At 37.7% G+C, this 23,010-nt stretch overlaps 1 protein-coding gene across 2 annotated transcripts in view; it reads right to left on the bottom strand.

Moving 5' to 3' along the window:
* Positions 1 to 3,741: 3,741 nt before the first annotated feature.
* TMEM116 (transmembrane protein 116) overlaps positions 3,742 to 23,010 on the bottom strand; it is a 71,178-nt gene continuing 51,909 nt past the window's right edge. Inside the window, exons 5-11 of one of the 2 annotated variants that reach the window (XM_046640372.1) lie at positions 14,651 to 14,755; positions 9,681 to 9,730; positions 8,664 to 8,747; positions 8,188 to 8,326; positions 6,253 to 6,397; positions 5,582 to 5,655; positions 3,742 to 4,817 (exon numbers count right to left, since the gene is read on the bottom strand). In XM_046640372.1, the coding sequence (XP_046496328.1) occupies positions 4,611 to 4,817; positions 5,582 to 5,655; positions 6,253 to 6,397; positions 8,188 to 8,326; positions 8,664 to 8,747; positions 9,681 to 9,730; positions 14,651 to 14,755 (804 nt within the window). In that variant the 3' untranslated portion in view covers positions 3,742 to 4,610. The remainder of the gene's footprint in view (positions 4,818 to 5,581; positions 5,656 to 6,252; positions 6,398 to 8,187; positions 8,327 to 8,663; positions 8,748 to 9,680; positions 9,731 to 14,650; positions 14,756 to 23,010) is intronic. The other variant, XM_046640373.1, reaches the window with a different exon arrangement.

The raw sequence follows: 23,010 nt of genomic DNA on the forward strand, positions 1-23,010 counted from the left end.
TTGTTGAAAAGACTCCTTCCTCCATGGAATTGCTTTTGCTCCTTTGTCAAAAATCAGTTGGCCATACATGTGTGGGCTCCCTATTTCTGGGTTCTCTCTTCTGTTCCATTAATCTATGTGTTTATCCCAACACCAATACCACACAGTCTTGAAATTCAGTAGAGCAGTTCCTCCCATGTTGTTGTTTTCCAAAATTACTTTAACTTTTCTAGTTCTTCTGTCTTTTAGAAAATTTATATTCACCATAAATAAATATTTCACAATATATACATATATCTACTCATCATGTTGTACACTTTAAATATATACAATTATACCTCAATAAAGTTGGGGGAAAACGTCGAGATAAAAAAAGACCAGAAGTTTGACAGGAAAAGCAGAAAAGACATGAACAATTATTAAAAATATAAAAATGGCCCTTAGACATATTAAAACATGTTCAAATTCATTAGCTGTTTCAATTGGGTCACAACAATGACAACCCTGGTTAGTAAACTTTGTCTCCCCATTGGCCTTTCTTCTATGAAATCAAGTGGCCATGGGCAAGGTTTGGAGTAATTTTTCTTCCAGGAATCCTTGGATGGGGCATTTAAGAAAGGGCCCTTCTCATATTAAGCTGTTTATCATCTTATTGCTGATAGTGACTATTCTTCATGGGATGCATTGTAAGTGGGAATCTCTTTATTACTAAATAGTCATCCCTAGAAAATTGATGAAGTTCAGAGGATTGGGGGAAAAAAGCAGAAAAGGTGTCCTATGTCTTGCTCATAAAAGGGAAATGGCATATTATTAATTTAAAGCAAAAGAATTATTTGTCAAGAATTTCTCTGTTTATACACATCAAAATGGGAAACTAGGTTTGGACATATCTTTTATCAGGATGACTGGGTATTCAGAGAGTGACCTGGATTCTCTTGTGACTATCAGCACTTGCTCAGGGCTAAAGGTAATCCTGATCCTACATCATACTGTCTTTGGCATCAAGCCTATATATTCGTCAAAGAATTCTGAACATACGGTTTACAGCATATTGTTAAAATTAAGTGAGACTTGTGCAATCAGTGGAGATGAACAGGAAGAGCTCTTAACCACTTTACAACTTCAGAGGAGAACAGACCCTCCTTAGTTCCTATGCCCTATACGTGGTCACTTCCCAAGTATGTGGAAATGTTTACTGTGGTTGACAGTAAGTGGTCTCAAATGTGGAATAATAGTGTAACCAAAACAACGCAAATGATGGTAATGGATGTCCATGCTCTGGTCAACAGGTACACGAAGGAGCTAAATGTGAAAGTAGTGCTTACTGGGTTAGAGAAATGAACAGAGATAAACTTAATGCAAATCCTGAAATTTGCAGGAAACACTTCAAAATTTTAATCGCCAGAGAGACTGGCATCTTTTGAGAAGGGTGAAGCATGATGTTGCTCATACGATTATTGGCCAAAGTCTTGGGAAGTACCAGGGCCATGCATTTTTTAGAGGTATCTACACTGCCAAGAAAGCAAGCAGTGTTGAATCTTTCTCTCATAAAGATATACCACATTTCACAGCTCTCATGGCTCATGATCTTAGCCACAATTTGGGAATGAAGCATCACCATGTGGCCTGCAAGTAACATGGCCAAACCTCTGCACTATGCATGAATTTACTACCGTAGATAGGGGCTTCAGCAACTGCAGCTTCTACTACCTCCACTAGCTGTTGCATAAGCACAGAGGGGACTGCCTATTTAATAAAGCTGAGCTCCAAAGCTCCTTTGGAAAGCCATACCGTGGGAATACAATAGTAGATAAAGGAGAAGAATGTGATTATGGCAGTGTCTTTGATTGTCAAAAGGATTACTGCTGTCTGCCCTCATGCCAGTTAAAGAAGGGTTCAGATTGTGCATTTGGATCGTGCTGCAAAAACTGCAAATTTCTAAAGGCAACCACATCCTGTCACCTCAGCATGGATGAGTGTGATCTCCCAGAATACTATAATGGCACCTCTAAGTGGTACCAGACAGATACCTAAAAGCAAGATGGCACACTTTGCAAAGAACAAGGTTGTTGTTAACAGAGCCCCTACTGAAGCCTGGAGAATCAGTGTGTTAAAGTCTTTGGAAAGTTGCCCAGGAAAGTTGTTATCATTACACGAATACCAAGGAAGACAGGTTTGGAAATCGTGGCAGTGAATCTAAACAGATGTTTAAAATCGTCAGCAAGTGCAAGGCCAAAGATGTAAAATGTGGGAGGCTGCTATGTGAAAACATCCAAAGGCTCCCATGCATTAAAAAACATCAAACATGGGCTGGCCCAGTGGCACAGCAGTTAAGATGGCATGCTCCGCTTAGGCAGCCCAGGGTTCACCAGCCCAGATCGCAGGCACAGACCATGCACTGCTTATTAAGCCATGCTGTGGCAGGCATCCCACATAAAAAATAGAGGAAGATGGACACGGATGTTCGCTCAGGGCTAGTCTTCCTCAAAAAAACAAACCAAAAAAACCCCCAAAATATCAAAGACTTACCTAGTTCGCCATGCAGGACACATGGTGTTGGGGTGCAGAGTTTTTTGAAGTCATAGACACGGCTGACAAGTAGAAGGTGAAGGATGGTATCCTACATGGTCCACAGAAGATCTGTATTAATGGAACCTGCTTAGATACCACTATACTCCACTATGACTGCAACCTGGACAAATTATCACTGGAAGAATATTTGCAACAATTTAAAGAACTGCCACTGTGTCTACATCTATGCCACTCCTACATGTAAATTCAAGGGTTATGGGGGCAGCTCCACGTGTCCCCTCTGACTCTCAGTATGATGAAAAGCTGAGAATCCTAATCTGGTTGTGTCTAGCCTTTTATTATTTCTCATTCCTACTATCCTTTTGTTTGCCTGCAACCATAGAAAATCTAAGACCAGTGTCAATGCAAAAAATTCATCAGAAAAGCAAAGTGAACAAACCTAACAAACATTTAATAATTACCTTATTTCTGGTAACAAAGCCAAATATGAAGTGACAATGGAAGGACTTTTTAAGGATCAGACTCCTTAGTTCTGGTGTCCCTCAAGGTCTATGGAAAATGGGACGTCTTTCTTGTTTCTGTCTGTCTTTCTATATGTCAAATGTTTACTAGTTTTTAAATTAAAAGAAGTTAAAGCAGCTGCCTAGCTGAGGTAATCTTTCTTGTTCTGTGCTATCCAGAAATCAGAGTCTCCAGAGCAGGGGCAATGAGAGGTCTCAAGATGTGATCTTGAAGGAACAAGGCCAGGTTACCCTCCATTGTAAGGCTAAAAGCTCATGGCCTAAAACCTAAAGAGCTATTATTGAGCTCCCTAACATGTTATAGAAAGCTCCTTTGGAAAAACCTCTGGAACTTACTTTTCAGAGTATTCTGTATAATCCTCCATTGTAATCTACTCTGTCAATTTTCTCTAATCTTAAGGATTTTTCCTTGGACAGATCAAGGGAATTTATTAGGTGAGAAGCATCTGATTATTAGTTCCAGATGCTTTAGTTGATTATCATTCCAGTCACTTGGTCCATTTGGCTTTCCCCTTTGTTTCAGCATCACAGTACCTGATGCCCTTGCCTCACACTGACCTTGTTCATAACTTAACCAGAGAGACCAAACATCCCTTGTTATGTAATTGAAGAGGAAGAAACAGATTAGATATTACTACTTATAAATGAAGCTCTGCAGTCTGAGAATCTTTTCTTTCCCAAAAGGTTCAAATTCTACTTATCAGTCATTTATTCACTTATTCATTCATTTATTCTATAAGCATATATTTAGCATTTACTGTTAAGTTGAACCATGTAAAATTGAGATTAGACCGTTTCCACCCACAAAAATGGCAAGTTCATGTGCTTCAACTTAATTCTATGTCTAGGCACTATGGAACCTACCTTGGATTCTGCTTGTAAATGAGAGTTGAGAGTTTTTGATTTCTAGAGTTCTTTTAGTTCTGATTTCTTTTAAATTTTATAATCCCCTGTAACTTCAAAAGATTGGCCTTAATTTTCTAGAGCAGGATGGTCCCTATTGTCAAGATCTAGAACAGCACTGAACATACTAGAGACTAGGATGTGGTGTGTCTGAGCATCCCACTGCCACTTTTTTGACAGTGATTGTCCTTGCTTCTTATGAATTCCCAAAACTTCAAAGAACAGAAATCCAAGACTTTCTTTGTCCAACCTCAGAGAGAGAGAAATAGCAATGGTAAGATCTGAGTACGCTGTTGCGTGCCACCCTACGTCCCCCACAGCCATGGAGTAGAGAGTCTGGTAACGGCACGTATAAATAATAATCTGGAATTTATTTTTTCTAGAAGAGACTTAGACAAATATAATATTCATTAAGGTAATACGAGTCTATCTCTTAGATGGAAAGTGGCTTCATTTCCCTGAATAAAGACTTTAAGAATCACTAGTCAATCTATGAATAATGGAGAGGTCCTACACAATTCACCTAGAATAGCTACTAACCAAGGCACTATATCCCCTTTCACTTCCAGAGTTTAAAGCATGGTTAGAAAAGACTTAAGATGCTCTTCCACAACACTCTTCCCCGTCCATTAGTGTAGAATAACTCCAGTCCTTGGATGATCCAGTATTATAGTTTCAAAGAATGGTGGAGGTGCTGGTGGCAAAAGCAAGGGTAGATTCCAATGGATGTAGGCCCCTGCTATAGAATCTCTTCTGCGAGCACAATAATGGTGTCTGGGTGTCCGCATCACGCCGAGCCTCTTGCTTTAGGTAGTAGAAGTTGTACTGTGTCCAGCCATATACTCCACAGTTGAGCAGACCCTGGGATGATGCTGTTAGAGCCTGGAGGAGATGAAGGGGTGATGGAGCCCATCCTTCAGGTTTTCAGAGATCTAAGGAATAGTCCCCATTCCCCTTATTTATAAAGCATTGTCATATTTCCTCTATCTCAAACCTCAAGATCTGGCATCAGTTTTTTATATTTTTCTAGTTCTTCCTGAACTCACTCTTCATATTGTACCTTGTCATGGATGACTGAGACGTGGTCATATTTGTTAGTGTATACATAAGGACAAGGAAGTGGCTTCAATGCCCTTCATTATTTCCCCATTTCCCAGGTGAGGCTTGGGAAAACTGCCCTATCACACAGTCAGATAGTCCAAAAAGCTTTCTTAAATCTGGTAAACAAGGAAAAGAGAATCATTCCGTTTCTCTATGCCTCCCTCCCCATTCACCTAGAATAGAAAATTTATCCCACTCAATTCACTCTGGTTGGGAGAGAGTCACGTCACTATCAGTGTTTCATAAGAACATTATCTGGTAGATCTTGTTTTTCGTTACCCATCCCTTAAAAACACATCAATAAAATGAAATTGACCAGAGACATACATGCTCTGGAATGCATGGCAGCACTTTCACTAAAGTATCTACTTCATCTGTGAGGAAAATTTAACTTCTTCATAACTGAATATAAATAATACATTTCTCCTTTGCAATGTAGAAATAAATACTCTGAGGGAAAAATGTGTGCTTACTGAGTAACGACAGTGTAAGAGAATAGGATATGAGGCTGTGAGAATAGAGATGCTGGATGTTGAAGGCGTTACCTGGAGAACATAGAGGGCCATGTGAAGCTTGGTGTCCTGTGGTTTAGTCAGCTTTACGATCATCAGAATGACAGCTGTGAAAACACAAAGTATAAATCTTGTTGCCAGCCCTGGCTGCTTGAGCATAAACTTCTTTAGTATACGTGCCTAAGCATTGTGAGAATACAAACTATAAGCATAATGAAGACTAGCAGTGAGATTAATCAGTTATATAAACCACTGAGCCTTGGGTCTCCAACCTCTACTCCTCATTGATTAAACTTTGCAGATTTATTAGTGTAGCAATGGTGGCAAGACATACCACAGGAAGATAAGTTATACTTCTTAACATTTTAGGATTTACCAAGCTCTTTCACAAATATTATCCAATCTGATCCTCACTACAACTTTATGTAGTAGGAAGGGCAGGTGTTAATATCTCTGAGTTCTGTCAGGACATTTCCTTGCATATCAGGTTGCAGCTCATGTCTAATTATCTTAATTTCTAAAACATAAGAAAAAGAAAGTTAAGGAGGTTGGGTTGGGAAGAACTTGAAATAGAGGTGGGACTAATGGAAATTTTACAAGTTGGACAGGTGTCTGCAGTCATCTTTCTTGGTGAGACCACTTTGCTTGATCAGAACCCAGTAGTTGCCTCTTCATTGCCCAGCTCTTTCCATTAAGATACCCACCCGGGCCCCAGCAGCAAAAGAAGGCCACTGGGTAGAAGCGCACTCGCTGCTCCATGATGTGAATCACTGCCCACTGTTCACTCCCCAGAAAGCCAGTCGATTTCACAAACTTCTTATACAGTGTCTGGGCTTGGATGAGTAAGACCTGACATGGGGAGAACAGTGAGTAGTTTACTTAAGGCTCAGTAAAACTTCCCAGGTCTATTCTCCTACCATTTAAGAAGGATCATTCTCTTGGGATCTGACAGCAGGAAAGACCACTGTCCTGTCATTACCATCTGACACCAAGGTTTTTCTGAGAGAAAATTATCTTCAGAGTGAACTCTTGCTTGGCTAAGGAAATGGATAGATATTAGCCAAACTTACAGTTACCATGTTCAATACACAAACCTTACATCAACCCTCAGCCTTTTTTTTCCTGAGGTTAATCACAATATGCATGGAAAGTTAAAACTAAGATCTAACCTGACCCTCTTTCAAAACACTTTATTAGAGATTGTGTTAGAAAGTGTTCTATGCTTAATACCCTTAAAATAAATGCTTTAGCACTTTAAATATCCTTAAAATAAATACTTTACTTAGAACACTTTAGTGGCTAAGCTTAAATTCTGAACTCTAAGCAAAAAGAGGTTTAGGAAGTCTCTTTTTGTCTTTAGCTGGAAAACAGATTGTTTTTGCCTCCATTTGGGGGCTATCTGAATAAGATTTAGCTAACAAAAGAAATATAAATCAGGTCAGAAGTCCAATGTGCTTTTTGTAGGGAGTAAATTAGGTAATAATCTTGGTAACAAATCTGAAACTTTTCCTTAATAATCCAGATCCACTCTCTAAGTTAATAACCCAATTACTCAACTAAGTTGAGCCATGTAGTTTTCTTTCCCCACAGACATAGGAATCAAAAGGAAGCCTGAACTTACCTGAGAATATTTATGTCTAGTAAAATCAGTTTACCAGCTGTTGATTAAAAAACAATCAGAATGCTAATTCTGAATGCCCACTGAAGCCTGGGTTATTCTGAAGAAGCAAACAGGGGATCCCCAGGGTGCCAGGCTTTGGGAGACCTGTCTCTCTTGTCAATCAGTTCTAAATGTAAACTATCAAAGCCATTTTAATATAAACTAGTCACTGTGCATTCTACAAAGCTGCTGATTTGGGCTAAGCTATTTCCATAACTTGTTTTTGAATTCTCAAAGGAAATTCTCCACAATTATATTTGGTTCACATGTGCTCGCTGTGCCAGCAAAATAAAACATACTTGTGGGATAAATTTGGTCTGCAGGCACATAATTTGTAATCCTTGAACTGGCAGATAAGGAGAGGAGAAAATAATACTGAAAAGTAGATATGGCAAATAAAAAGGTATATTTGCAAGTTTACTGATTTTTACTGGGCAGTTATGTATAAATAACATACCCATGGCTGATTATTTTAATCGTACATCATTCTGATGATGTCAAATGAGTATTTAATAACTGCCTGAGACACTTAGCACCTGAACTCCAGTTAATCATAGCATAAATGCAAATTTATAGCCAATAAAGAATTGAGAAAAGAAAACTCTTTCATTATTTGGAAAATTAAATCAAAGCATATGTCCTATGTTCCAGAGTGTCAACCTGTATAAAGGATATATTTGACACATACTAGTTTTTTGGTCTGGTCCTCCATGAGAATCCACAGGAACATACATTAGTTCTAGAGTGAGCATAATTCTCACATAATGAATACATGCTCTTTTCCCCACTCATCATTTGATCTTGGGAAGTCCAAAAGACTGAGATAATAATTCAATTGTCAATATCTCCTAGCCACTTTCTTAGTTCTAGGGACTATAGGAAGTGCCTCTCCACCCCACCTTTCCCAGGCCCTGGGAATACTGCCCCATCCCTCCCAATTCCCCCTTTTTCCATAAAGGCAGGTAGGGTGGCACCATACCACAATGGTGAGGAGGCTGAGTAGAAAGCTGGCTAGGAAAATGGTGAGCCCATAAAAATAAAGTGTGCTACAGACTGATGCGTCGGCAGAAGGCAAGAGTTCAGCCATGGCTGATGGTGGTGAGTACATCAGGATACATCTAGGAAAAAAATCAATGGACAGGAGTAACTGCTACAGATTTAAGACTAGAGAGATACCCATTTGGGGCTACAAAAGTTAATGAGAATGCAATTTTACTTATCATTTTGCTAACCCTTGCCCCTAACACCTTGTTCCTTCTCATAGACTCATTATCTTCTAGTCAGTTTGTCTTATATTGCTACTTCTGCACTTTTAGCCTTGACTATATGTTGTTCCACAGCCCATTTAGAATACAAGCATCTTGGCCAGAATGTATGTACAAAGTCTTCTCCCATCTCTGTTTATAGCAAAGAATACACGTAGTCTACCATGAAAATGACAGATTTGCTCCTTACCTGTGGCTCTGGCTGAAGTTGTGGAAACATTCACTGGCATTGCCCAGACAGAATACAGGTATCATCAACAGTAGAGGTATCAGGCTGGGAGGAAAAAAACTTATCATCCTAGTATTCAGACTTTTTCATGCCCTTTCCCCTTTGCAAAATATTCTCCTGTTCATCTCCCAACTCTATCACCCCACCACTCTCCATAAATACATACACATTTAATTTCTTCAAGAAAAATACTTCAAAAACTTTAAGTATTCCTTCTTTTTCAGTTCCTGGGAAAGTGAAGTGGGAAATGCATTTTATACCTCAGTTAATAAGCCCTAACACAGTTTCATAGGGAATCTCTGGGAGTTGTGCAATCAGATAAAAATCCAAGTGTGTCAAAGTGAAAGGAAAAAATCTACGAACGAACTCTGTGCTTAGTCTGTTTCAACTTTCATGGTGACCAGGAACAATTTCATTCGCATCAGCCCCTTCCTGGGAGTTTTTCTCCCATAATTTTAAAGCATACTTTTAAATAATCAATTATTTATCCAGCTAAATATATCCAGCTCCTTGTAAGAGGAAAAGATCCAGGAGTAAAAGTTACAAAGTTTAAAACCAATTCTGATATGACCACCACTTTAGGTGAGATCCAGACCCTTTCTGGGCTTAATAATTGTAAGAGTCTCATTCAATGTTATAAAGATGGATGAGATCTTGAAAGCCATCTATTAGAACTCTTTATGATATATGAAAAGGAATTTGAAGTCTAAAGACTTAAAGGGAAATATTTGTTGCACGTCACATAGAGTTGATGGCAAAATTGTGGCTAAAACCAAAATCTGCAATTTCAAACTGCTTGCCTATTCTACCTGGGAAAATGATCACATATATGTTGCTTCCTACTCAGTAAGGCTCCATGAAGACCTAGGAGTGACAGATTCAATGGAAATAAATGGCATTGTCTTCCTATTTGTTCCCATCTGGACCCCAGAGTAATGAGAATCTATACCTTGCTAGGAAGGAAAGCAAAAATCTTACCTTGACAAAATGATGGCTATTTGGCCAACCTGACAAGTATAATCTATAACCTATGAAAAGAATAAGTGTGAGTAATGTCTTAGAATATTGCCAACCACGTTATAATAAATACCAGGTCATCACTTAAACACTTAATAGAACAAAAATTCCCAAGAGCTAGCCTGCTTCAGTCAAGCAATATTTGCTATAAAATTCAATGAAATAATTATTTCCTTAGGATTGGAGATAAGAGAATTTTATCTGTATGACTATCTTCTAAAAAGTACAACAACAACAATAGCCACAGAGAGAGCCTGCAGGAAGTAGCTTAATATAAGATTTGGATACCAGAATACATTCTCTTAAGAAGACAAATATGAAACCACACAGTAATCCTCCATCTTCTAATAACAGTTCAATATTCTTCTCTTTTAGATCCAGGGAGTTGTGGACTTTTCAGACCTTATGGGTGGAGTGAAAGTTATGTAGAAAATGACTAGCAGAAAGCATAATAAGCCAGGGTTAGTATAATAGGGCAGGATCTATTTGGATATAAGACCTTTAGATATAAGACCTATTGGACTTTAGAAGAAAGAATATTTCAAAAGTCCACAGTTGTGTTAGACTCTGTAAAACAACTTACAGAAGGATGGTCCCTCCCGGGAACTTAGGGTGAAAGATTTTGAACAGAACGCCTTGAAAAGATAATCGAATAGAAGCCTTTTTCCGTTTTAAGGTAGTTATCTTATCTTCTAGAATGGTAACGTTAGGGATCAATATGCATTAAGTGAGCAATTAATCAATAATCAGAGGTGGGTAATTGATTTTACCTAAGAACTTTGGGTCAAGAACAGCAAATGATTTCAAGTAGGATAGTCAGTGTCGACTTTAGGTAAAAAGAAAAATCAGTATAAATTAGTCTTTGGTAACCTCTCCCACTCCCGTGCCTTCTTCTCTTTTTATTGTATCCTCTATCCATCAGGTGGCTATCCTGTGTTTAATTCTTGTTCTTACCTGGCTGTCAATTAATCTCTGACAAAAAGCTTACTGATAATAGTTTAGGGCAGAAGTCTTGCTAGCATATCTAAAAGAGAACTCAAGGGGCCAGCCCGGTGGCGCAGCGGTTAAGTTCGCACGTTCTGCTTCTCGGTGGCCTGGGGTTCGCCGGTTCGGATCCCGGGTGCGGACATGGCACCGGTTGGCAAAAGCCATGCTGTGGTTGGTGTCCCACGTATAAAGTAGAGGAAGATGGGCATGGATGTTAGCTCAGGGCCAGTCTTCCTCAGCAAAAAGAGGAGGATTGGCAGTAGTTAGCTCAGGGCTAATCTTCCTCAAAAAGAAAAAAACAGAGGGGCTGGCCCCGTTGCCGAGTGGTTAGGTTCGCGCACTCTGCTGCAGGTGGCCCAGGGTTTCGTTGGTTCGAATCCTGGGAGCGGACATGGCACTGCTCATGAAGCCATGCTGAGGCAACGTTCTACATGCCACAACTAGAAGGACCCACAAGGAAGAATATACAACTGTGTACCAGGGGGCTTTGGGGAGAAAAAGGAAAAAAACTTTAAAAAATCTAAAAAAAAAAGAGAGAGAGAGAACTCAAAAAGAAAAAAAGAAAAAGGAACCCCCCCCCCCCCCCCCCAAAACTTCAAGGCTCCTGGTATAAAGCTATAATGACAAAATAATAGGCAGTGAGTTAAAATTTGGGGCCAGTTTTTCTTCTTGGAACTAGTGTAGCATGAGTTATAAAGTATAGTATGTACATTTGTATGCATAGAAAGCAGTAGAATACATATAGGAGAGTTAATCTTATATTAACTCTCTTTTCCTTCAAAGATTAATTTGTTCTCCTGCCAGGAGCCCAAGTCACGGAAAAATATTCCCCCATGTTGTCCCTTGGCTTCTGGTCTCATCATGGTAACTTCTTTAGGAAATGACTCTGTGGCCGAATAACTTCTCCCAAATTCCAAATTCTTAGCTTGTAAATGAATGAATGAATGAATGAACAAAAACTTGAAATACTATCCCCATAAGGCTGTTGAACTTTTTAGACATTTGCCTGAAAGGAGGAAAATGAACTAATTGTCTCTTTGTAGTATGTTCCAGCCCTAGGATTATAGAAATATGCAGACAAATATGTAAAAGGATATATAGCCATGAGTCGTTACTAAATTGTAGCGAGTTGAGAAACTATACAAGTTTAAAATATAGAAGAATAATTATAAGTTTTGAGTCCCCAGAGGTAAACAAGAGAAAAAGGCACCAAAATATAGTCCTGTGCTTACAATACAGTGGCCACTGCTACCTGTTTTTAAATTAAAATCAAGATTAAATAAAATTAAAGATTCAGGGCCAGCCCCATGGCCGAGTGGTTAAGTTCGCACATTCCAGTGCAGGCGGCCAGTGTTTCCATGGTTTGAATCCTGGGCGCGGACATGGTACCACTCACCAAGCCACGCTGAGGCGGCGTCCCACATGCCACAACTAGAAGGACCCACAACTAAGAATATACAACTATGTACCGGGGGGGCCTTTGGGGAGAAAAAGGAAAAAAATAAAATCTTTAAAAAAAAACCCTAAAAATTCAGTTCCTCGATCATGCCAGCCACATTTCAAATACTCAACAGCCACATACGGTTAGTGGTTACTGAACTGGACAGTACATAAAATATTTTGATGATTGCAAAAAGTTCTATTGAACACTGCTTGTATAGAGTGTAATATCTTGTTCAGGATGCTGTTTAAGAGGTCTCTTCACGTTAATTTTTTAACGATCTCCCCACTGCCCTTTCTCCTTAAAGCAAAAAAGGAAAAAAAAGGAGAGAAAAGGTGCCAGCCCCATGGCTGAATGGTTAAGCTCGCACACTCTACTTCGGCGGCCTGGGGTTTCACCGGTTCAAATCCTAGGCGCGGACATGGCACCGCTCATCAGGCCATGCTGGGGCAGTGTCCCACATGCCACAACTAGAAGGACCCACAACTAAAGATACACAACTATGTACTAGGGGGCTTTGGGAAGAAAAAGGAAAAATAAAATCTTTTTTTTTAAAAAAAAGGCGACAGAAAAGCTTTAAAAGCATTCTATGCCCCTCCCCTTCTCCAACAGTATGTATCTAGAACAAGGCTAGAAAAAAAGCAAGAAGAATATTTTCTTAAGAAGTCAGTCAGATGAGGATTCAAGAGTATCATAGCATTTTAGAGCTGGAAGGGACGTTAAAGATCACACAGACCAACACTTCATTTTATGATGAAAAATTAAGGCCCAAGAAAGGGAGATGATGTGCCAAGGTCACACAGGAGATAAATGACAGAACTGGGTCTAGAGGCTGGCCCCATGGCTGAGTGGTTAAGTTCGTGTGCTCCACTATGGCAGCCCAGGGTTTTGCCAGTTTGGATCCTGGCGCGGACATGGCACTGCTTGTCAAGCCATGCTGAGGAGGCGTTCCACAAAGCACAACCAGAAGGACCTACAACTAGAATATACAACTATGTACTTGGGAGCTTTGGGGAGAAGAAGGAAAAAAAAGGAAGAAAACTGGCAACCAGATGTTAACTCAGGTGTCAATCTTTAAAATAAATAAATTAATAAATTAATTAAAGAACTGGGTCTAGAAGACAGATCTCTTGATTCACCTTCAAATGCTCTTTTCACAATGCTATAGTATCATTTATTCACTCAACAAATATTTATTGAGTTTCATCATGTGTGTGACAGTATACCACTTTCATTTGTTCTAGAACTGATCTGTAGGCTGTAGGGAAAGGTATGTTGGCAGGCTTTCCAGATTAATTTGTTCCATGGTGCCCTTAAATAAAAATTCCCCTTCAAAAAACCACAACAAAATGAATACTGCAGAAATAAGAAGACTGGATGTCTATAAGACGACTAAAACATATAAAGACATTTAAAGAAATGAAAATTTCTAACATCATAAAAATGTCCTCTGCCAAGATCGCTCAGTGATATAGTGATATACTGAAGGAATCAGAAATAAGAAACTAGTCCTAGTATAAAGTACTAAACAACAGAATACTATTCAGCAATAAAAAGGAATGAATTACTTATACATGCTATAATGGATAAACTTCTAAAGCATTCTGCTAAGTGAAATAAACCAGACACAAGAGACTATACATTGTATGATTCCATCTATATGAAATGTTCAAAAAAAGGAAAATCTGTGGAGACAGAAAGTAGATTAGTGGCTGCCTAGTGCAGGAGATGGGAAGGGAATTAACAGTAAAAGGCATGAAGAATTCTAGTAGGGTGAAGAAAACATTCTGAAACTGATTTATGATGATAACTGTACAATTTGGATAGTTTATTTAAAAACCATTGAAGTGTACACTTGAAATAGGTGAATTATGTAATATGTAAAATATGCATTCACAGAAAAGAATCCAGATGTACTGACTTAGTGTTCTTCTCTCTTTTATAATTGTAATGCTAGGCAGTGCCCAAAACTTTTTGTAAACCAAAGAAAGTAAGACAACTGCTCCCTGGTTTTGTCTTGTTTTCTGATAATCATACAGTAATTCGTCTGCCCTTCTGCAAACAAATATCGGTTACCCACACATACTGGAGAAATATAGCAGAGAAGAACAAAAACTCTCCATTTCCAATATCTGTAGCCCAAATCCTGTATTAGCAGACTGACTACTTTCCTTGACTCTTCTCCAAGATATTTTCTTTACTCTAGCAACAGTGATGGATTGGCATGGAGCCAAGAAAGATTTCCCATACTGAATGGAACCAGGCAAGAATGGGAGTACTGTAAATAATGTTTCCTATAATCAGATGCACTTTTTTTGGTGGCAAGAGAGAAGAGGAAATTATTTTAACACAATGGAAACTCTATGAGAACATGGTTTTTCTTTTTCTTTATTAACCTCTATGAATTCACCTAGCCAGCCATGAGTGCTTAGAGTGTTTTTCAAGGATATATGGGTTTCTTTTAGCACACTGTTCTTAACTATTAGCTCTAAATAAAACTTACCGGTGGAAATGTGCTCTGTCCATGCTGCTTGTGTTTCATCCTCAGCTCTTTGTATAAATACCAGATGTAATTGACAGTGTAGAGAAATGAGGAAATGTAGAATATCTAGGTGAAAATTAAAACAACCCATCGTAACTGTCCCACTCTAACTTCCTTCAATTTATTCCATTATTTTCTACTATAGGAATCCTACCTCTCAGTTGCTAGTAACTTACCATGTAGTATCCATACCATGAAAAACCAGATCAAGCCTGGGAATTCTACCCAGGCTTACCTAAACTATGTCCCAGCTTCCTTATTTTATCCTTTTGACTATTCAGAGGAACCACAGCATTATCCACCTCCTCTCAACCAACTGTCGCACTTTTATGAAGATATCATAGAATCTTTTTCTATTTTTTTAATTGAAAAGATCAGAAGGATTTCCACTTCTAATAATTACAGCCCAAGCTATTTGAACCAAACTTCTTATTCAAAAGAACTAAACATGCTGGATAAAGTATTTTTTAAACCCTTAAAAGCATCAAAGAACTGACAAGATAGCAAGGAACTAGCAGGACAAAATCCAAGGGAAGAAATTTATGCTTCCATCTTTGATGAGATAGGAATAGAATGTGCCTTTCAGCCTTAAAAACTAAAAATTGGACAAAATATATAAAAACACCCAGTTTTCAAACACTGGATAACAATCAGTGCAGAATGCAATCCCTGAAAGAAAACAAACAAACAAGTTGACCCCATCAAGTGCCCCAGCTCACTGGCTGGAAAAAGTGAGTGCAGTGAGGTGGAATCCAAACAGAGACAGGCTGTCCTGGTGAGTTGCAGAAACAGAGTTCAGAGTTTGGGGAGGCCAAGGCAGCTAAAATTTGTGAAGCAGATTATCAGAGAAGAGGTAGTCACACAGAGATATAGTGCTCTGGAGATTTGCAGAGGTACTCTCAAGTCTTTGATTAAGTATTAATCTATGCATGTTGGAGAGAAAACCATGAAGATCAGGGAAAGAACCACCAGAAAGGAGTGGGTGGAACAATCTCCAAAGGAATCTTCAGAATAAAAGTTTGTGTTCCCATCAGCCAGAGTGGAAAGACTTCCTAATACCTAGGCGGGAATGGCAGTACTGTAGAATAAAAAGATAGAATTATAAGAGTAATATTGCCTCACTAATGAGTCCAATCTATACATGGAAGATTGCCCAAACCAAAGCTTAAAAGTAAGCTTCAAAAAATAAGCAAGCCTTGAAAGGATCAAATAGATTCAGAGTTAACTATATCTAAGACAAAACTCTCAAACTTAAAGGAATATATTTTTTAAAAAAATCTAATACTCAGTAATGTAAAATCTACAATGTTTGGAATCTAATAAAATATTATGTCATCCAAAGAAGCAGGAAAATACAACCCACAAAAAAGAGAAAAATTAATCAATAAAAATGAACTCAGTAATGACAGAGATTATAAAAATTAGTAGATAGAAATGTTAAAGGAATGATTACAAATATACTCCATATGACCAAGAAGGTAGAGGAAAGCATAAGACATAAAAAAGACCCAAATTGAACTTCTAGAAATGAAAAATATAATATACGAAATTAAAAACATGGCAAATTAGAAACCACAAAAGAAAAGATTAGTAAAACTGAAGGCACAGAAATAGAAACTATTTAAAAAATGAACAAACCCTCAGTGAGCTGTGTAACAATATCAAGCAAGCTAATGCACGGAATTGGAATTCCAGAAGGATTAGAGAGGCAGGGAGAAACAAAAATACATTGGAAGAAATAATAACCAAAATTTTTCCAAATTTGATGAAAATATAAACCCATCATACCCAAAAAGCTTAATAAAACCAAGCATAAGAAACATGAAGAAAACACACCAAGGTACATCATAATCAAATTACTTAAAATCAGTGATAAACAGAAAACACCAAAAGCATCCAGAGTAAAAAGACACATTACATACACAGGAACAAAGATAAGAATGACAGCAGACTTCTTATCAGAAACACTGCAAACCAGAAAACATGAGAAACATCTTTAAAATACCCACAGAGAAAAAACACTTGCTTTCTTTTGCTTGCCATTTGGTTGAAGTGAGGGGATGGAAGATGATAAGCAAATGGCAAGCAAAGAAACCAAGTGTTGCCATACTTATATCAGACAAAGCAGACTTCAAGATAAAAAAGATAAGGAGAGACAAAGAGGGGCAGCATATAATGATAAAAGGGATATTCCACCAAGAGGACATAACACTTATGAATATATATACACCTAACAGGAATACCAAAGTATATAAAGCAACTATTAACAGACCTAAAGGGAGAAACTGACAGCAACATAATAATAGTAGGGGACCTCAACACCCCAATTACATCAATGGATACATCATCCAGACAGAAAGTCAACAAAGAAACAATGGCCTTAAATGAAACAGTAGACCAGATGGACTTAATAGATATATACAGAACATTGTATCCAAAACCAGCAGAACACACATTCTTCTCAAGTGTACATGGAACATTCTCAAAGATAGACTATGTGTTTGGAAACAAGGCAAGCCTCAATAAATTTAAGAAGATTGATATCATATCAAGCATCTTTTCTCACCACAATGCTATGAAACTAGAAATCAACTACAAGAAAAAAGGTAGGAAAATCACAAATATGTGGAGACTAAACAACATGCTACTGAACAACAATTAGGTTAATGACAAAATCAAAGGAGAAATCAAAAAATACCTGGAGACAAATGAAAATGAAAACACAACAAACTGACTCTTATGGGATGCAGTAAAAGTGGTACTAAAAGGAAAATTTATAGCAATACAGGCCTACCTCAATAAACAAGAAAACTACACCTAAAAGAGCTAGAAAAAGAACAATCAAAACCCAAAGTCAGCAGAAGGGGAGAAATAATAAAAATTAGAGCAGAAATAAGTGAAATAGAGACTAAGAAAAAAAAACAATAGAAAGGATCAATGAAACTAAGAGCTGGTTCTTTGAGGAGATTAAAAAATTTACAAACTCTTAGCTAGACTCACCAAGAAAAAAAGAGGGAAGACTCAAATAAGTAAAATTGAAAATGAAAGAGGAGAAATTACAACAGATACCACAGAAATACAAAGTATTATAAGAGAATACCATGAAAAACTACATGCCAACAAATTGGATAACCTAGAAGAAATGGATAAATTCTTAAAATCACACAATCTCCCAAAACTGAATCAAGAAGAAATAGGGAATCTGAATAGACCAATCACAAGTTAAGAGAGAGACTGAAACAGTAATCAAAATCTCCCGAAAAACAAATGTACAGAACCAGATGGCTTCTCTGGAAAACTCTATGAAACATTTACAGAAGATTTAATACCTATCCTTCTTAAACTATTCCAAAAAATTGAAGAAGATGGGATGCTTCCTAACTCATCCTATGAGTCCAACATTATCCTGATACCAAAACCAGACAAGGACAACACAAAAAAGGAAAATTACAGGCCAGTATCACTGATGAACAAAGATGCCAAAATCCTCAACAAAATATTAACAAATTGAATACAATAATACATTAAAAGGATCATATACCACAGTCAAGTGGGATTTATTCCAAAGATGCATGGATGGTTCAATATCTGCAAATCAATCAATGTGAATCACCACATTAACAAAACAAGGAATAAAAATCACACGATTATCTCAATAGATGCAGAGAAAGGATTTGACAAGATCCAACATCCATTTATAATAAAAACTCTCAAAAAAAATGGGTATAGAAGGAAAGTGCCTCAACAGAATAAAGGCCATATATGACAAACCCACAGCCAAGATCACACTTAATGGTGAAAAACTGAAAGCCATCCCTCAGGAACAAGATAAGGGTACCCACAATCACCACTCTTACTAAACATAGTACTGGAGGTTTTGGCTAGAGCAATTAGGCAAGAAAAAGAAATAAAAGAAATCCAAATTGTAAAGAAAGAAGTGAAACTCTCACTGTTTGCAGATGAAATGATTCTATCTATAGAAAACCCTAATGTATCCACCAGAAAACTATTAGAAATAATCAACAACTAAAGCAAAGTTGCAAAATCAACAGACAAAAATAAGTTGCATTTCTACACATTTAGAGAAGTCACAAATAAAATCCCATTTACAATAGCAACAAAAAGAATAAAATATCTAGGAATAAATTTAATCAAGTAGGTGAAAGACCTACACACTGAAAACTATAAGACATTATTGAAAGAAATCGAAGACAATATAAAGAAATGGAAAGATATTCCATGCTCATGGAAGAATAAACGTAATTAAAATGTTCATATTACCTAGAGTAGTCTACAGATTCAATGCAATCCCTATCAGAAACCCGATGACATTCTTCATGGAAATAGAACAAAGAATCCTAAAAGTGATATGGAACAACAAAAGACTCTGAACACCTGAAGCAATCCCGAGAAAAAACCACAAAGTTGAAGGCATCACAATCCTTGACTTCAAAATATACTATGAAGCTACAGTACTCAAAACAGCATGGTACTGGCAGAAAAACAGACACATAGGTCAACAGAACAGAATTGAAAGCCCAGAGATAAAACCACACACCTATCAATAGCTAACCTTTGACAAAGGAGCTAAGAACACACAATGGAGAAAGGAAAGTCTCTTCAATAAATGGTGTTTGGAAAATTGGACAGCCACATGCAAAGGAATGAAAGTAGACCATTATTTTTCATCATACACAAAAATAACTCAAAATGGATTAAAGACTTGAATGTAAGACCTGAAACCATAAAAATCCTAGAAGAAAATATAGGCAGTACACACTCTGACATTGGTCTTTGCAGTACCTTTTCGAATACTGTCTACTTAGGCAAGTGAAACAAAAGAAAAAAAATAAACAAATGGAACTACATCAGACTGAACAGCTTCTGCAAGGCAAAGAAAACCGTGAATGAAATGAAAAGACAACCCACCACCTGGGAGAAAATATTTGCAAATCATATATCTGACAAGGGTAAATTTCCAAACTATATAAAGAACTCATACAACAATAACAAAATGAACAACCTGATCAAAAAATGGACAGAGGATATGACAGGTATTTTTCCAAAGAAGATATACAGATGGCCAATGGACACATGAAAAGATGTTCGACACCCCTAATTATTAGGGAAGTGAAAATCAAAATTACAATGAGATATCACCTTATACCCATCAGAATAGCTATAATTAACAAGACAAAAAATAACAAATGTTTGAGAGGATGGGGAGAAAAGGGAACCCTTATACACTGCTGGTGGGAATATAAACTGGTGCAGCCACTATGGAAAACAGTATGGAGATTTCTCAAAAAAATTAAAAGTAGAAATACCATATGATCCAGCTATTCCACTACTGAGTATTTATCTAAAGAATTTGAAATCAACAATAGAAAGAGATTTATGCTACTCCTATGTTCATTGCAGCATTGTTCACAATAGCCAAGATATGGAAGCAACCCAAGTGCCCATCAACTGATGAACGGATAAAGAATATGTGGTATATATACACAATGGAATACTACTCAGCCATAAAAAGACAAAATTGTGCCACTTGTGACAACATGGATGGAAGTTGAGGGTATGCTGTTAAGCGAAATAAGCCAGAGAGAGAAAGACAAACAGTGTATGATTTCACTCATACGTGGAAGATAAACAAACACATAGATAAGAACAGATCAGTGGTTAACAGAGAGGAATGGGGTAGAGGGGAGGGTGAAATGGGTAAAGGGGCACATATGTATGGTGACAGATAAAAACTAGACTATTAGGGGTGAGCAAGATGCAGTCTATTCATAAAATGATATATAATAATGTACACCTGAAATTTACACAATGTTATAAACCAATACGACCTCAATAAAATAATTTTTAAAAAATAACTGAAAACAAGTACTCAAACAATTATATGTACATGCATGTTCATAAAAGCACTGTGCACAACAGCCAAAAGGTGGAAACAGCTAAAATGTCCACAAACAGACGAATGGATAAACAAAATGTAATATATACATACAATGGAATATTATTCAGCCATAAAAAGGAAGGAAGTACTGATACATGCTACAAGGTGGATGACCCTTCAAAACGTTATGCTAAATGAACAAGGCCAGGCACAAAAGCTCATATTTTGAATGATTCTTTTATTACAAAGTATCCAGAATAGATATAGCCATAGAGACTGAATTCAGATTGGTGGTTTCCAGGAGTTGAGGGTAGGCAAGATGGGGAGAAACTGCTTAATGAGTAAGGGGTTTTACTTTGGAATGATAGAAATGTTTTGGAACTAGATGGATACGGTGGTTGCACAACATTGTGAATGTACTAAATGCCACTGAACTCTTCACTTTAAAATGGTTAATTTTATATGTGAATTGCACCTCAATGAATTATTTTTAAAAACTTTTGTGCATCAAAAGACATTATCAAGAAAGTGCAAAGACAATCTAACGAATGGGAGAAAATATTTGCAAATCATGTATCTGATTGACAAATAAAAATGGCAAGCAAGAGGATATATTGGAGTATATGAGGAAGCCATTTGGTATAAACCTAATTCGGCCTGACTTCTTTTTTTTCCTCCAAAAGGGCCTGACTGGCTATTGAGCACGCATTGCATATCTGCTTAGACATTTCCTTTGGCCAGAACAAAGGCCCTTGAGATAAAGATGCAACTTCCCCCCGACATTAGCATTTTTCCTTAGGCTAGGAACTGATTGCTGCACTCACCTCCCAGCTCACCTGTGACCACCCAGCTGGAGACAACAGACTGCCACCCTGCTGTGTTCACAGAGACAGAAGACCTACCTGCTATTTCCATCAATCGCTGTGCCGACACAGCAGTCTCCCGACTATTGTAAAAGGGACATTTCAATCCTATGTGAAACATCCTCTTTGAGGGTATATAACCACCCTTATAGCCCCACTTCTTTGGAGTGCTCTGTTCCTTTGTGGAAAGACTCTCCCGGGTTATAATCCTCAGATTTAAGCTCAGAATAAACTCACCCAAATTTTCATTTATAGATTGGATATGGATTATTTTCGTCGACATGATACAGGTCTATTATTTAGAATATATAAAAAACTCCTACGGGGCTGGCCTGGTGGCGCAGCGGTTAAGTTTGCACGTTCTGCTTCTCGGCGGCCCGGGGTTCGCCGGTTCGGATTCCAGGTGCGGACGTGGCACTGCTCGGCAAAAGCCATGCTGTGGCAGGCGTCCCACATATAAAGTGGAGGAAGATGGGCATGGATGTTAGCTCAGGGCCAGTCTTCCTCAGCAAAAAGAGGAGGACTGGCAGCAGTTAGCTCAGGGGTAATCTTCCTCAAAAAAAAACCCCAAAAAACCAAAACAAAAAAACCTCCTACAATGTAGCAACCAATGAAGTTTGCCTCATTGAGTGACTCTTCCTTTCACCAACAATTTCTCTGTAGCATGCGATGCTGTTTGATAGCATTTTACTCACAGTAGAACTTCTTTCAAAATTGCAGTCAATTCTCTCAAACCCTCCTGCTGCTTTAGCAACTAAATTTATGTAGTATTCTAAATCTTTTGTTGTCACTTCAACAATCTTCATAGCATCTTCACCAGGAGTAGATTCCATCTCAAGTAACGACTTTCTTTGCTCATCCATAGGAAGCAACTCCTCATCCATTCAAGTTTTATCATGAAATTGCAGCAATTCGGTCACATCTTCAGGCTTCAAATGCAATGGGGGGAAAATGGTGCCTAAAGACTTGTTTGATGCAGGGCTGCCATATACCTTCAATTTGCAAAAAAATACAATACCTGAGAAGCGCAATAAAAGGACGTTCACTTGTAATGTCCTCTAAATTACATAGTTCTCCAAACTTGGCAGTAAAATTTGAAATGTTACCTGATTCCTTTGTCTTCCTGTCTCCTCTTGTCGCCACTTAAAGAGACTGACCATTCTATGCTAAGGAAAGAGGTTTTAAGAAGCAATAGGTAATTTCATTTAAGTCCAGTAGAGGGAACTAGGATGTCATTACATCTGATAGATGCCTCCACTCTCACAGGAGACACACAAAGATTAAACATTCTAAATTTGACGTTTCTCGTAGTTTTCAGATTTAAAAATTTGTTAAAGCCTGAGAGATACTGTTAACAACCCTGACCATTATGATTAATGTTAACATTCTTCATATCAAACAGAAGTGATTAAGTATAAATTTATCATTTTAACTACTTTGTATTCTTTGGAGAATCTCAAGATTCATCAAATCCATCATCTTTATTCTCCTAAAATCCCAGTGAGGCAAATACTTATTGAATGGCTACCATGTATAAAGAATAATCTATAATAGAGGAG

This window comes from Equus quagga, chromosome 15 (assembly GCF_021613505.1).
Source record: "Equus quagga isolate Etosha38 chromosome 15, UCLA_HA_Equagga_1.0, whole genome shotgun sequence".
Classification (NCBI taxonomy): domain Eukaryota; kingdom Metazoa; phylum Chordata; class Mammalia; order Perissodactyla; family Equidae; genus Equus; species Equus quagga.